The following is a 16,293-nucleotide window of genomic DNA, read 5'->3' as shown; positions in this document are numbered from 1 at the left end:
ACCTGGGAATCCAAATATGGGAGTGTGTCACTGGGATGGCAAATACTATGCATTCTCCTCTCCAGAAGCAGCAGCTTATTTTGGAAACGAACCTGAAAAGTAATGGACTCTACTCAACTTTCTCTTGTTTACAGCTTAATTGGGAAAAATCCATGTTAATCTGCTTTTCTAAAAGGAAATGTAAAATGCTCTTTAGCTATAAATTAAATTCTAAAATTCCTGTAAATACTGTGGAACAGATAAGTGACTTAGCTGTTTTAAGGGGGGATGTAACCGAGAATGCATTGCTGGATTTAAAAGTTCACTGAGTCCACAATATAAGACATAAAAAGACGAAACTTTTCATAGTTAATTATAAATGATTGGGCTATTACACAACAAACAATAACTATCTATGTTATAAAAATGGCACCAGTACAGTCTGTTTAAAAAGTTTGTTACTTCCCCTTGTTTAGGTACACTTTAAAACAAAACTGCAAAATACTCTGGGTTGATTTTATTACACTTTTATGTACATGACATTATCTCTAACTTTGTGAAGTATTATGGAAATACAATCAGAAATGTATTTTTTATGGTAATTTGAATTTAGGATGTTGTAAACGATAGTAAAAAAATCAATGTAAATGCTTGCAGATTGAACAAATGATTAGATAGAAGCATAATTCTTCATAAATATGTGTACTGTCACTCAATAAACAGTGTCTAAAAATTTCAGTACTTTAATTCTTGGGATTTCAGAGAAAATTGTACCTTTGCGATGAAAATATTGAAGTCGAGAAAACAACACTTGAAAGTTGGTAATGTACTGTTACTCACATCTGAGGTACTTTGCCTCTCAAAAGCTACCACAATGATAACCCTGGTCTTCATCTTCATCTTCTCGTGCTCTCCTTCTGGACCTTTTCTCCATTTTGCTCTGTTTTTCCAGATGAGTTTGTGATACCTCTGCCTTGTCAATCCTTCGCTGGTCAATTTCTTGGAGGGAGTGTGTAGTGAAAACACCAGGATCCATTCCAGCCCTCTTTAGGACTTCAATTCTACCCATGTTCCCTTCATTAAAATACAGAACAGCATCATACACTGCTATATTCAACACCTTCAAACCACAAAATGTTGTTTTAGGGCATCTCAACCAAACCAGATTATTAAAACTCTCATTATTGTTCTGAGTTTTGCCATGCAAACAACGTTTCAGGAGTTCTGGATCAGCAAGAGACCTAAATATGGGCTTGATGGCTAGCATCACAGCCTCTGGAAGTGAATTATTGTGCCTATAGGTATGGATATCTCTGTTGTACTTGCACCACCCTTCCTTTGGACACAGATTGTGCACTGGATTTTTGTCAGTGGATATTTTGTGGAAAAAGGTAGCCCAAACAGCAGTTTTCATAGCATCAACACTGCTGTTGTTTTCTCTAATTGCCTTTCCATAATAAACCTGAAAAGAGTCTATTTTCTTCTGGGTAAGTCTCCCTCTCCCACCAAGTGGTTTCCCATCTTCTAATTTTTGGCCTTTACTTTCCTTCAGTAAACGACGCAGCCTGGATCCAACTCGTTTCTGGACATGGCCCACACATTCTAACTTGGTCACCTCACAGTCATATGGTTTACTGTCAACTACAGATTTTAAAAGATTTAGAATCACCATCACCTAGGTAGTAAGTATATCTAACACCATACATATTTTGTGAGCGACAGAACATTTTCACTACAGAAGCTGGCTCCATACCACCACTTGATCCACTGTAATTTTTGTAACAAACATGAGAGTGTTTTTCTTGCCATTCATTCTCTAATTCAGTATTTTCTAGTTTCTTCCTAACAGAACACTCATGACAATATTTAGACATTGTCTCAACATCTATAACTTTCCCTGAGTCAATGCTGATTATGGATGACACTCCATAGAGAGAAGTGTGCCCACGCTTCATCCATGAACCATCAACTGAAACACAGAGATCTGTTGGAACCTCAGTGTTCTCCTCCAACACCTTTAGTTCAATTTCTCTGTCTTTTACAATTTGTTTCACAGCCACTGCCATGCTTTCCTTGGCCACATCACTGACATCTTTCAAAATATGTTTGGTTATTTTTATCAAACCTTGCAATGGGTGGTGGCATATTCATCACACCACAAAATATATTACAAGCTTCCCTACCTTTCCCTATACATCTCATACCATAAGTTAATCTATAATTACAGTCATAAATACCAGAGGATGTCTTTGAAGATGTCTCAAATGATGACCTGTTACTGCACAATTCACAAAAAATTGTCAGTTCACAAGCTAAACCTACTCTCTTCTCTTCTACAACACTGAGACACATTGAATTCTTACAATTCACAGACACACATGAAGCACTAATAGCCTGTGACAACAATTTCAGATCAATCAGTCTATATCCAGAGGTAGAAAACTGTTCACCTTCAACTTGTACCTGGCCACGAAAGTCAGAGCGAAGTTTTGTAAATGAAGTTGATAGGTTATGTTCTTGAGCTGACAGTTCTGATGGCTGAATTACCTTCCTTGTATGAACATTGCCCTTGAATTTCTGTTTCTTGAAACAGGATTTGACTCTTGGCATGTTTAATAATTACTTCACAATCACAAGTGCAGAAAAAAGATCACACTTCAACAAAACCTCATGTAGGCCTAAATATCAACACATCTGTAGCATGGAAGATTCCAAAACAAAACACACTGCTACCTAGTGCCAAAACTACACATCATATTCCAAAGAGAACACATCTATGGAGATGTTCCATAGAGAAAAATAATTTTATGACCAGTGAGTAGAATATAATAAATATAAGATTATTGAATGACATAAAATGGAGTGTGGCTATATGTATGCAACATCATATATAAATTATTTTTAAAAATACTTCTAGTTGAGTTATGAGCTTGAAACTTTCACACAATATATATATAAGACCATACATACGGAAAAAATATTTTTCAAAATTTTGATTTTTTGACCCCTCGTCGGTTACATCCCCCCTTAATCACAGATATCCTAAGCTTTAATGATAATATTCTTTAATTTTTTAAAATTTTGTAATAATTGCTTTCTACGTAAAAAGTTGACACCACGTGATCGGCCCGGGAAACACTGGCTTGATCATCTATGCACTATTTCTTTCTTTCTTTCTTTCTTTCTTTCTTTCTTTCTTTCTGTACATGGCGGGGCTCAGGCTATGAAGCCTGCTATTATGCCAAACCTGCATAAACATAAGATATTGGGCACTATAACTACTTAAAATTAAAAGTAAGTTTAATATAATTTAAAGTAAACGTAAGATGTAATTTAACTGAAATTTAAAGTATCATAAAAATAACTTTAACATTTTAAAATGAATTTATAGTATTTACTAGTATTTAATGAGCCTCTGTCGCTCAGGTGGTAGTGCGCTAGCCTCTAACCGCTGGATACTGTGGTTCAAATCCCGGTCACTCCATGTGAGATTTGTGCTGGACAAAGCAGAGGCGGGACAGGTTTTTCTCCGAGACTCCAGTTTTCCCTGTCATCTTTTGTTCCAGCAACACTCTCCAATATCATTTCATTTCATCTGTCAGTCATTAATCATTGCCCCAGAGGAGTGCGACAGGCCTCGGCAGCCGGCACACCCTATCCTTGCCGCAAGTTGGAGGCTTCATTCATCCCATCCCTGACCCGGTCATTGACTGGAAAGAAGGTTGTAGGTTTTCATTTTCATCACTAGTATTTACTGTTCATCTTGTTTCAAATGATGCCCTTAATAGAACCAAGTGGAGATTGGCTTGTAAAACAACAGGCCCTGCTCCATTGCGGGACAAATACTAAGAAGATGATGATGAATTACTTTCTTCCTATGTAGGTAATCGTTCATGTAACTTATTTGGCAAAATCAATTGTTATGAAATTCTTAACCACTTCAACCACTTAAAGAACCTGATGCTATGAAGTATAATCATAACAGAAAACATCCAGTATGTTCAGTCCTTGGATAGGTGTCAAGTTCCAGAAACCTTCAACACATCACCAGCAGTACGGAAAGTTTGAGGCCAGTCACCTTTCTAACTCATAATAAGTAGTAGGTTCCTCCCATTTAAGAGATACCTTGTGTTGTCATTTTTTTTGTACCTCACAGAGAATGCAAGTTTCTTGGGCAATTGGAGCTCAATTACAACTAATTACAATGAACAATCTTACTTATACTATGCAAATAGGTTACATGCCATTATTAAGGATTGTGCAATCATGCTGAAAGGTCAGAGAGATTGTCTTTGACCAGATTTGACAATAAAGAAACCTGAGAATAGTTTTGACTACATTTTACATGCTAGTAAAATTCTATAATCCAACATATACAGTATATATATTACAAGCATGACTTTATTTTATGATCCTGATGATAGTTTTCGACTTTTAACTGGTTCTCAGACTGAGAAAGTTTGAGAAAAGGTGCTCTTCTGGAATGTTTCTAAATTTTTTGTGATTCTAGATTTACCTTCAGGTTGATATGTATTGTTTGGATCATCAGCCGATAGATTGATTTGATGAAGCCTTTCATGCCACCCAATACTGTATTAACCTCCTTATTTCTATATTTATTTTCAATAGCATATGCTACTCAGTTTCATCTAGACAGAGGTTGCCCAATAGACAAAGTATTTCAAACATGAGTTACAGTACATATGAAAATCAGATGGTAAATAAGCTTTCCATACATCCGTCATAACAGTTACACCACTGATTCCTTGACCCTTATGCTGTACAATTAATTATCGACCCATTCATGAAAGAATGCAATTATGAGGCAAAAAATTAATTTTTATTTATTTCTTTATTTTGTGCCAGTGTGTTGAAAAAACTTAAAATATAAATAAGGTATTATATAAAAACAAAACAAAGTATAGTACGCGCACCTTTTAGTGATACATGGACACCCTAGTGCTGAATTGGTCGACCTCGGGTATCTTCAAGATTTGTACTGGCAACCTTTGAAACACAAACTATGAATCGCTTATGCATCGCTGTGCGACATCTGGTGTACACTTTACGTACTAGTACTGTTGTTGTTTACACAGCAAAGCCAAAATATAGAATTCATGCTAGGAACAAGATTCGCATGGAGAAATGTTATATAATGTTATATAATGTGTATATGACACAGTTATTGGCTTAAGATAATAAAGGTTTAGAAAATTCATATCGATCGATCATATTACCTATTCAATTCAGATTTCATTGCCATTCAGTTGGCAGTATTTTCGGAACCGGGAAAGCTCCCTCCTTACTCCTCAACCCTGCGCAAAGAAATATTGCTAAAAGGTGCGCGGACTATACATCTTATGTCTCAAATATATTTCACACCGAAACAGTAAAACAATACCATATACAATTTCACATGAAATTATCAAAAACCTGTTGACAATAAACTCTATAAACTTATACGCACACTTGAAACTATGAAGCGTAACACAAATTGTAAAACTACCCATATCTAGGTCCAAACACTTCTATATGAAAACTGTAGGTGGTATTAATGAGAAAATAAAAATGACCAAAGAGCTACAAATGCTGGCCTATCCAAAACAATAAAACAAGGCACACAAAAATACACTTGAGTTTCATTCAACCGTACCAAAGCTAAAGAGCAAATATTGCACACGAAAAATATAAATTTAACGTACATTTGTTGTATAACAGAAAAAAGAACTAAATATAAATACCACTGTACATAAACAAGTGTCTGGTTGGCCATGTTTATTCTATACTTAACATCTCTTCAACACATATTAAATGTACGTAACATGACCTAATAGGTTGAAAGTCAATTTTGAAACCAGTTAGTATTTTGCAAAAGTACTGGTATCTAATATAATTGGAAATAATGCTTTCCCAGAGCTTACAAGCAACACTTGTTAAATTGACTGGTCTATAATTACAGTGAAACCTTGTTAGTGCGTTCCCAATTAACACGTTTTCTCGCTCAGCACATTGTAAATTCAAAGTCCCAATTCTCATAGTATTAAATCTATATGAAAAATACCTCACTTATTGCGTCACAAATTTTTGTTATTACCAATTAGTACAATCACATTTTTCCTGGCCCCTGGTCTTGACAACTATCTTGGTGGCTACCAAAGTTGCTACCAAAGGCAGCGTATGTGTACTCGTAGATGGCAGACTCCTAAACATGGAACAAAGAACAACTGATTATCATCTGGAAGAAAAATCATCTGAAGAACTTTGAAGATAATATTGTAAAAGGAACATGATTTCCAATTCGGGTAAGAAAGAACCCTCGCTACAGTTGTGTGATAATGGGAAAAAGCCTTTAATTCCTGAACTTCACAGGATAAGTTTCACCTTTCAAAAGCAAGCTGTTAGCCACAGGAATGTTGGTTTTGCTTGCCGGTTAGCAGAAAAATTGCTGAATAATGCAGCGAGCCTGTTTGTGCTTGTATTTCGCATTCCATTCAGAAATTAGAAATTTATTATGTGTTGAGTGGTACAGTGAAGTGTAGCTTATATTTGTCACCTGTAGTCTATATCTAGATTAGGAAGAATCGTCTGAAGTTGACTAGCGTGGTGCATATTTGTCTTGTGGCAGCCTAGTTATGGATTCAGAAAAAGTTATGAAATTCCTTACTAAAGAAGACAAAATTAAAATATATCCAAAAGTGGACTGGCACCCGCATCTTTAAGCATACAGAGGAGTGTGAAACTCACACCTTTAAGTTTCGACTTGATCATTCGAGTTGGTCAAATCAAAGTTTTGTCGGTTTCAAAATGGTGGCCAAAGTCGCAGTCATACATGGTCGAGTGTAACCTCAAATTCATCGTCTAAGAGTGTGACCAGAAAATAATGTTTAACCTACTGGTCCAAAATAAAAGGCTTCTACTACCATTTGTTTTAGAAGGAGTGTGGTCTGCAATAATACTTGATATTTTCATGGCAAATGTTTTCATATTTTTGTTGTCTGGTTCTTTCACATCTTTCAGTGCACTGCTATTTTATAATCCCCAGAAGAAAATATTTTTCACATTTGTTCTCTCATGTTTTTCATGCCTTTTAATATTTTCTTCTCATCTTTAGAAATAGTAGATATATTTTTCACTGTACCTGCAGATACATGACGTAAAATGCCATCATATTGGAAAAAATCCTGCCTAGTGTTTCCATATCCCTGTTGGATCATTTTTATTTGTGTGTTCAGTAACACGTTTTCTCGCTTAACACGTTCTTTTTCCTTGTCGTTTGCAGAAACGTCTTAACAAGGTTTTACTGTATCTGCTTTATGTTTATCAGCTTTTCATTTCTTTTCCCCATTCATTTGGTATAGCCCCTTTATACAAACAGCAATCAGATAAATATTTTGGATACAGCACTTTATCTCAACCCATTGCCTTGAATGTATTCCTAGAAATCTTATCAATTCCAACTGCTTTCCAATTTTTCAACTTTAGCATCTCTTTGTAAATATCTTTATTACCATAGGTAAATTTCAGTACTTCACTAGTTCTAGTCACCTCTTATATCCAGTTAACCTTACATCGTCGTCAGCTGCAACTCGTATCCGAGTAAACATATTCTTTAGCAGTTTACATTTTCACACTCACAATGCTTTGTGAATTTGTTTCATATGACTTAGTAGCCCAATCATGGCACGAAACATATGTTCACACAGATCACATGGAATGGTTGGGGGGAGGGCGGGGCTGAGCTTGATGGAGCTTCCGTGCTTGGTGTTTATCCTCTTCATGTCATCGTCATTCCTCTTCAAATATCGTAACTGTTGTAGAAACAGTGTGGCACCAAAGTGTACAATTCTCAGCAAACATATCCCAGGATATAATTCTAGCTCTTATGCTTTAGCTGATCTTTGAAACACCTCGAAGGGGCTCCATGAATTCTTGTGCCGGAGCAGAGTTCACCATACAGGAGTTAACGAGAAAGCCTGGTTTCACTCATGCTACGGATGTGCCCTATCCATCTGAGACGGTTGCCAAGTATGGGTAGCCTCAATGCTTATAGTAATGCACTTTCTCAAGAACTGCAAGGTTGGTGACATGGTCCTCCCATTTGATTTTTTTTTTTACATTTTGTTTTATGTCACACTGACACAGATAGGTCTTACGGTGACGATGGGATGGGAAAAGCCTAGGAGTGGGAAGGAAGCGGCCGTGGCCTTAATTAAGGTACAGTCTCAGCATTTGTCTAGTGTGAAAATGGAAAACCATAGAAAATCATCTTCAGGGCTGCCAGCAGTGGGGTTCAAACCCACTATCTCTTGGATGCAAGGCAAGCTCACAGCTGGGCGCCATTTGACGTTTAAGATGAATCTAAGTTTCTGCAGACGGAAGCGCTCTAGCTTTTTGCTGCTGCTACATGTTTTACGTCGCACCGACACAGATAGGTCTTATGGCGACGATGGAACAGGAAAGGCCTAGGATTTGGAAGGAAGCGGCCGTGGCCTTAATTAAGGTACAGCCCCAGCATTTGCCTGGTGTGAAAATGGGAAACCACGGAAAACCATTTTCAGGGCTGCCGACAGTGGGGTTCGAACCTACTATCTCCCGAATACTGGATACTGGCCGCACTTAAGCGACTGCAGCTATCGAGCTCGGTCTCTAGCTTTTTGATATCCTGTCGGTAGAGGGTCCAAGTTTCACAACCATAAAGCAGTGTTGATATGACAACAGCATGATAAACCATGATCTTGGTATGTATTGTATAAATTTACTCATTCAGGACAAATATTTCAGGTTCCCTATGGGAATCAACATCCAGTGGAGTATCCAAATGGAGATATTGAAAGCTGTGTACTTTGGTTTTCTGAATGTTAATGGAGAGACCAATACAATCACAAACATTCTTGAAACAACTGACTGACTGTTGCAGCTTCTCAGGTGTGAGAGCAGGTGTGGCAGCATCATCTGCATATTGCAATTCCGTAACAGAGGAAATTTTAGTAAGCTTTTGGGAGCGAAGTCTAGCCAGATTGAATAGTCCCCCATCAAAGCAATATCTGAACTTTACACCTTGGTGACGACACCAGTAAGCTCCAATTAAGATGTTCCTGTCACACTGTGTGTGCATGAGAAGTAACAGAGAGGTCATCAGATGAATCAGGGATGAATGTGGTGGAGAATAAATAGAAAATGATAAAATAAAATAAAGTGCAATGAAAGACACCTGAGATAGAATAGAACAGAGCTGAAGAACAGAAAGAAAATGTGTGGGAAAAAAACCAGAGGATGATAATAATGTGAGATAGTGTGGGAGGAGAGCATAACAGCACGACACTTAACACATAGCTTGGAATGAACCATCTGGTGATGAGGAATGTACGTATTTGGAAAACAATGAAACAAAATAACAATAGTGAAAGGTCAGGGAAGAGAACTACCTACATAAATCTTCATCTTGACTTTTGTGAAATTTAAGGTGATATTTTTACATTTGGCCGGGATGGTACCTAACTTAAGGCCACGGCCGCTTCCTTCCCTCTTCCTTGTCTATCCCTTCCAATCTCCCCCATCCCTCCACAAGGCCCCTGTCCAGCGTAGCAGGTGAGGCCGCCTGGGCGAGGTACTGGTCATTCTCCCCAGTTGTATCCTCCGACCAAGAGTCTGCAGCTCCAGGACACTGCCCTTGAGGCGGTAGAGGTGGGATCCCTCGCTGAGTCCGAGGGAAAAGCCGAACCTGGAGGGTAAACAGATGATGATGATGATGATTTTTACATTTAACATTGGCTTTATTGACAATTAAAGCTAGTCAGGCAAATAACAGCAATGTTCACATTCTACAACTGTGGCACTGTGTTCACTGAAAATAAACTGGGTACATGTATTGCATATTTTGCATGTACATTTGTTCTGTTGTCAGTCACAAATTGAACAACATCCTAGTTTCCTTCTTTCCTGGGATATTTCTGTGTATTTTCTTCAAAAATACTTTCAGATCTGATGAGAGAGTAGGTATTTTTGCCCTTTCTTTCAAGTGTGGTTTCATGAGTTGGAGTGACAAAGTTTTCAGAAACTATCTTCTATTTTCTTATTATTATGTATGTTACAATTAAGGGATTCAGTGGATCAAGGTCCCACCCCAACCAGATTAACTTTTGAGAAAAATAATGGGTTATGTTAGATTTTACAGAATTCCAAATGTTAAGGCCATTATTATACAATCTTCCTGCAACAGCTGCAGGTTGCCCAAAGACAAAGAATACCTTAACAACATTAATGGGTATGGTTAAAGTAGATAATGTGATCGTATGATGTTAAGTGTAGGCAATCGAGTGAAGCATGTCAAACATTTATTTGAGGTCCGCAAGCATGGTTCTTGAAGATCATGATGGACTTCTTGAGTGTGGTAATCGCGATGTTATAGATGAAATCTCTATTCAGCCCAAAGGTATTGCAGAAGTTGACAAAAAATGTAGGTATGGTTCCTCGAGCACCGAACATCAAGCCAATTACAGAGATGGATGAGAGCTTATAATTTCGCTTATAGAAGTCCTGACAGAAGATGGCTCCATTACCTATGCTGTACAGAACTGAAATTCGACCACTGGTTGCGATGCGCCCTTATTCCACTGACTCCCTCAATTGTGCAAGACTTGCACATTGATGACCGCATTATTCAGAAAACTATATAAAATATGTGAAACATATGGAACTGTGTTGCATGTTGTTTGACAGTGTCAAATTCTGATTATAAAGATCAGTTTACTTCAAGTTGTATAGCTCACACATGAACACTAATTTGTCAATCCATTGTGTAATGTATACTTTGTAAGCTGCTAGTTTTAGGCAACTTTGTCACCACTACCTACTAAGTAATAGATGAAGTCCTAAATTGTTATTCGTATGTTATGGAAATATTGTAGATTTAGCCTTCCTCAAACTATAGATTTTATATAATCTCACTGTTATTATCGAGGTTAATAGAAATGAGGTAATCATGTCATAATTGTGTAAATCATCATCATCATTTTCCTATTTTTTATTTCTTATTATTGCTCTTTATCATAATATTGTATTGTTTAGTAGTTGCAAGATGTTTCAAGTGTAAGTCTATTTATTTTAATTTTGCACATATAGATACTGTATTTTCTGGTTGGATGGAAGAGAGGGCTTGATGGCCTTAATCTTACCAGACAAATAAATCCATTGTATTGTATTGTATTCTACATAAATTGTGTAAACATTGTGTCTTATCTGCTATAACATCTTCAGTCAGGATTTGGTAGCCAAAATCTTCATATATCTTTATCCAGCCAGTTATGAACATCCTCCATGATTGCAGCTCCAAACATGCCCTGGAAATCTGAATCTTCTATTTCCAAGACCAAACACTGTTTCTTTATTGTACAAAAATTTATTCCATGTATTTTAAAGGGTTGTAGTTTTAACTTCACTACAGCTTCTACCAATTGAAAGCAATCCAAATAGTCACAAATTCCTAATTCCTTATTTGTAAAGTCCAAAATAGTGAAGGTTTACTGTATATATAAAAGTTGGGGCATATTGATATTTAGATTGTCTGAATATGAAAACTTGCGAGAGTATTTGGTCTTCGAGACTTAAGGTGATCACATTGTCCAAATGTTATTCAACACTTTCGGGCACTTCTGATGTTAACCTCTGTGTGTTTCATAGATATTATTGCAAAGCAGTGGCTGTATACTTGAAGATATGCCCTTGAATTTTATAAATATGGTCCTTAGAGTTGGCTTCAATAGAACCTTTTGTTACATTGCATGATACATTAAATACCAGCTACCAGTGAGAGAGAATCAGCTGTCTAGAAAGTGCCTTAGCCCACTACCCAAAGGATGCCCATCTGTAATGATTTAATTAGGAATGTACCCTATATGGAGATTTATTTCCTTAGCAATTAAGAACAAAAGGATTTAACAAGAAACTTTCATACACATGCTGTACGGTACTTATGAAAAGCACATTTTGTTAGAAGTTGTTTTAAATAAGATTTCTGGATTCATTTATTAATGCAATCGCTTGCAGCCATCTGGAAACCCTTTATAATCACGATCACAGCCCAGAGCTGACAACAATAGCAGGTTTTGCTGAGTGGCGCCATTCTGTTGCAGTGCTTTATGTTCCACAGTTTGACTTGTACTTCGTTTGCTAGTGAAAAGAGATTTTTGTCTTCCTAAAGTGTCCTATACGTGAGTGAAATATTGTGCTAGTCTTTTTATAGAACCCCTATCAACCAGTCACACTTTAGTTGTAAGAACAGTCTAGATACATTCTGTTATGTGTGTGGAAGTTTTGTGCCAATAAAACAGAGGCATAAAATAACCAAGATCATGACAAAGGCATATTTCGGCATCAAACTGGGAAACCAAGACAAGCTGTGGGCACCAAATAAGGCTTGTAGGACCCTGTATAGAGCAGCTACAGCAGTGGTTGAATGGTGAGCAAACAGTGTTATTTAAAATTCCAATGGTGTAGCGACAACCCACAGAGCACAGTACGGATTGCTACTTTTGTTCTGTGAATGTGAAAGGATTTAACAGCAGGAACAAAAGTAGGATTGTGTATTCAAGCAATATTTCATCTGCAATTTTACCCATTCCCCATAGCCCTAACATATAATGGTGTGTGGCCTCCGAAGAGGCCTGGTGTAGGTCTTTCGAGTTGATGCCGTATAGGTGACCTGCACGTCTATGAGGATGGGGCCCTACCTGTTATGAGTTCTGATGATGAAGAAGGTACACACACCCAGCCCCCGAGTCATCCAAATTAACCAATTAAGGTTAAAATCCCCGACCCACCTGAGAATCGAACCCAAGACCCCCAGAACAAGGGCCATAACACGAACCATTTAGCCATGGAACCATTTTCTATTTTGAAAAAACAGAAATTATGCCCAAAAAAACTAACACAACTAAAAGAATTTACCATAAATGTTAATAAAATCAAAATAGTAACTCAATTTAAATATCTTGGAGAAGGAATAACACGTGACCTAAATGAAAAAAAAAAAATCTCAATCCAAACAAGAACAAATAGATTAGCTAAAGCACAAAAATGAACATGGGACTACGGCAGGGAGATGGGCTCTCACCACTATTATTTAACTGTGCTCTAGAAATGGTAATGAGGGAATGGTTTAGAAAATGTCCCCCCAAAATAAAGATTGGCCGAAAAATCAAAACAAATTGCCTGGGTTTTGCTGACGATTTAGCATTACTAGCAGTGGACATAAAAGAAGCAAAAACCCAGATATCAGAACTTCAAAACATTGCAAATAAAATTGGCCTCAAAATATCATTTGAAAAAACAGAAATTATGCCCCAAAAACCAACACAGCTAAAAGAAGTCACCATAAATGGTAATAAAATCAAAATAGTAACTCAGTTTAAATATCTTGGAGAAGTAATAACACATAATTTAAATGAAAAAATCTCAATCCAAGTAAGAACAAATAGATTAGCTAAAGCACAAAAATTAACATGGGATATCTACAAAAAGAAATGTCTTTCAATAAATACAAAAATAAAACACTACAACAGAGTTATAAAACCGGACGCTACATATGCAGCAGAAACACTCTTTTACCTGAATAAACAATCAAAGACTGACAGACTTCAGAAAATTGAAAGGAGGATTGGAAGAACCTGCATCAACAAAAAATACCAGAAAGATGGACAGTGGCGGTTAATACCTAACAAAGTCATGTACAAAGAGCTAGAACCCATTACAGATACTATGCGTAAGAGGAGACTGGGATTCTTTGGACATATCATGAGGATGCAGGACTCGAGACTTCTGAAACAACTAGTACAACACAATCTCGTCTCAAAAAATACCACAACAGGATGTAAATGGATCAGAGAAGTAAGAGAGGATCTGAAGGAAATAAGCCTTACAACAGAAGACACCACAAATAAGATAAAATTGAATACAAAACTCAAGAATACAAACCTCCGCTTTACCCTTACACAAAACAAACCAACAACACGCACATTTTCAACTGAGGAAAGGGCACGAAAATCGGAGCGTCTGAAGAAGTACTGGGAGGACCGCAAAGCCCGAATAATCCCTTCAAAGAGACCTGAACGACGGACTGACTAAAGTGATCCTATGTGGTCATAAAAGAAGAAGAAGAAGAAGAAATGCAAAAATAAAACACTACAACACAGTTATAAAACCGGAAGGTACATACGCAGCAGGGACACTTTTTCACCTGAATCAAAGACTGACAGACTTCAGAAAATTGAAAGGAGGATTGGAAGAACCTACATCAACAAAAAATACCAGAAAGATGGACAGTGGCGGATAATGCCAAACAAAAGTCATGTACAAAGAGCTAGAACCCATTACAGATACTATGCGTAAGAAGAGACTGGGATTCTTTGGACATATGAGGATGCAGGATTCGAGACTTCTGAAACAACTAGTACAACTAGTAAAACACAATCTTGTCTCAAAAAATACCACAACAGGATGTAAATGGATCAGAGAAGTAAGAGAGGATTGGAAGGATAGGCCTTACAACAGAAGACACCATAAATAAGATAAAATTGAATACAAAACTCAAGAATACAAACCTCCGCTTTACCCTTACACAAAACAAACCAACAATAAGCATATTTTCAACCGAGAAAAAAGGGCACGAAGATTGGAGCATCTGAAGAAGTACTGGAAGGACTGCAAAGCCCGAACAATCCCTTAAAAGAGACCTGAACGATGGACTAACTAAAGTGATCCTATGCGGTCGTAAAAGAAGAAGAAGAAGAAGAAGAAGAAGAAGAAGAAGAAGAAGAAGAAGAAGAAGAAGAAGAAGAAGAAGAAGAAGAAGTTGCTAGTTGCTTTATGTCGCACCGACACAGATAGGTCTTATGGTGACAATGGGACAGGGAAAGGCTAGGAGTGGGAAGGAAGCAGCCGTGGCCTTAATTAAGGTACAGCCCCAGCATTTGCCTGGTGTGAAAATGGGAAACCACAGAAAACCATTTTCAGGGCTGCCGACAGTGGTGTTCGAACCTACTATCTCCCGAATACTGGATACTGGTTGTACTTAAGCGACTGCAGCTATTGAGCTCTGTAAGAAGAAGTTGAAATGCTTCTGATTCACTTGAAATGCCTTTGCCAATTGTTTTGGGACTGGAAAATACCTTGAAACATTATTTTAAATTTAAGCTTTGATGTTCTTTTATGAAACTTAATCAGTTTTATGCCACTTTGCAGTATCATCACAACCAATTACATAATATTATTCCCATCATTGTCAAAATCACAAGCACCATCACTTTCATATTCTTCATCCAATTCTGATTTATGGTCTTCATGTGTTACAGTCTCTTCTCTGCCACTCTAATCTTCATCACTGCTATCTTCATAATACAGTATTATATACTTTATTTTAGCTTCAGAGAACTATTTTAGAAATCATATCTATAATTTGGACTTTCATTTGGACCAGGTCTCGTCCCCATAAGGTTAAGGTAGTGATGGTTGACTGTATTATTTTTATACTGTAGTTTTGTTTTTAAAGAGGCACCAGAGCCAAAGCTGTTTGTGATCCAATATAGATCTCTTGTATAGATAGTAGAGGCAATTTAGTACAGGAATACTCTGTAACATAAACAATTACAATACTGTAAATAAATTAGGTACTTTAACAACTTTGGTTTCAAAGGAACACAGTGTGGGAGTTTTTAATATTTGCTCATTGTATTGTATAATTTAGAGTAGTCGCATAATGAAATATTACCAAATTTATTGGAATGTACTTGCTGGAAATATATGTTGTTGGTACATCTTCTACATATGTTCCCCCTGTGGCAAGGGGGTGGTAGAATAACACCAACAGTATCCCCTGCCTGTTGTAAGAGGTGACTAAAACGGGCCACAGAGGCTCTGAACTTTGGAGGGTGGATTGGCAACCACAGGGCCATTAGCTGAGTCCTGGCATTGCTTCCACTTACTTGTACCAGGTCCTCACTTTCATCTATCCTATCCAACCTCCCTTGGCCAACTCTTGTCCTTTTCTGACCCCAACGGTATTAGAGCACTCTAGGCCTAGGGAGTCTTTCATTTTCACACCCTTCGTGGCCCTTGTCTTTCTCTGGCCAATAGCTTCATTTTTCGAAGTGTCGGATCCCTACCAATTTTTTCCTCTCTGATTAGTGTTATATAGAGGATGGTTGCCTAGTTTTACTTCCTCTTAAAACAATAATCACCACCACCACAACCTTCTACATATGTACACTCACTCACTCACTCACTCCGTAGGCTTTTGATGGATGTGAAGTTCCCGTGCCA

At 37.4% G+C, this 16,293-nt stretch overlaps 1 protein-coding gene across 1 annotated transcript in view; it reads left to right on the top strand.

The window, feature by feature from the left end:
* The window catches only part of LOC136876941 (cilia- and flagella-associated protein 206), a 94,228-nt gene that overhangs the window by 67,623 nt on the left and 10,312 nt on the right, over positions 1-16,293 (top strand). The window contains exon 8 of the mRNA XM_067150706.2: positions 1-99. This exon is cut by the window's left edge and continues 50 nt beyond it. Coding sequence (XP_067006807.2) covers positions 1-99 — 99 coding nt within the window. The remainder of the gene's footprint in view (positions 100-16,293) is intronic.

The sequence above is a fragment of the Anabrus simplex genome, chromosome 7, assembly GCF_040414725.1.
Source record: "Anabrus simplex isolate iqAnaSimp1 chromosome 7, ASM4041472v1, whole genome shotgun sequence".
Taxonomy (NCBI): Eukaryota; Metazoa; Arthropoda; class Insecta; order Orthoptera; family Tettigoniidae; genus Anabrus; species Anabrus simplex.
Note: the sequence above shows the minus strand (reverse complement) of the source record. Positions and strands in the feature narration are given on the sequence as shown.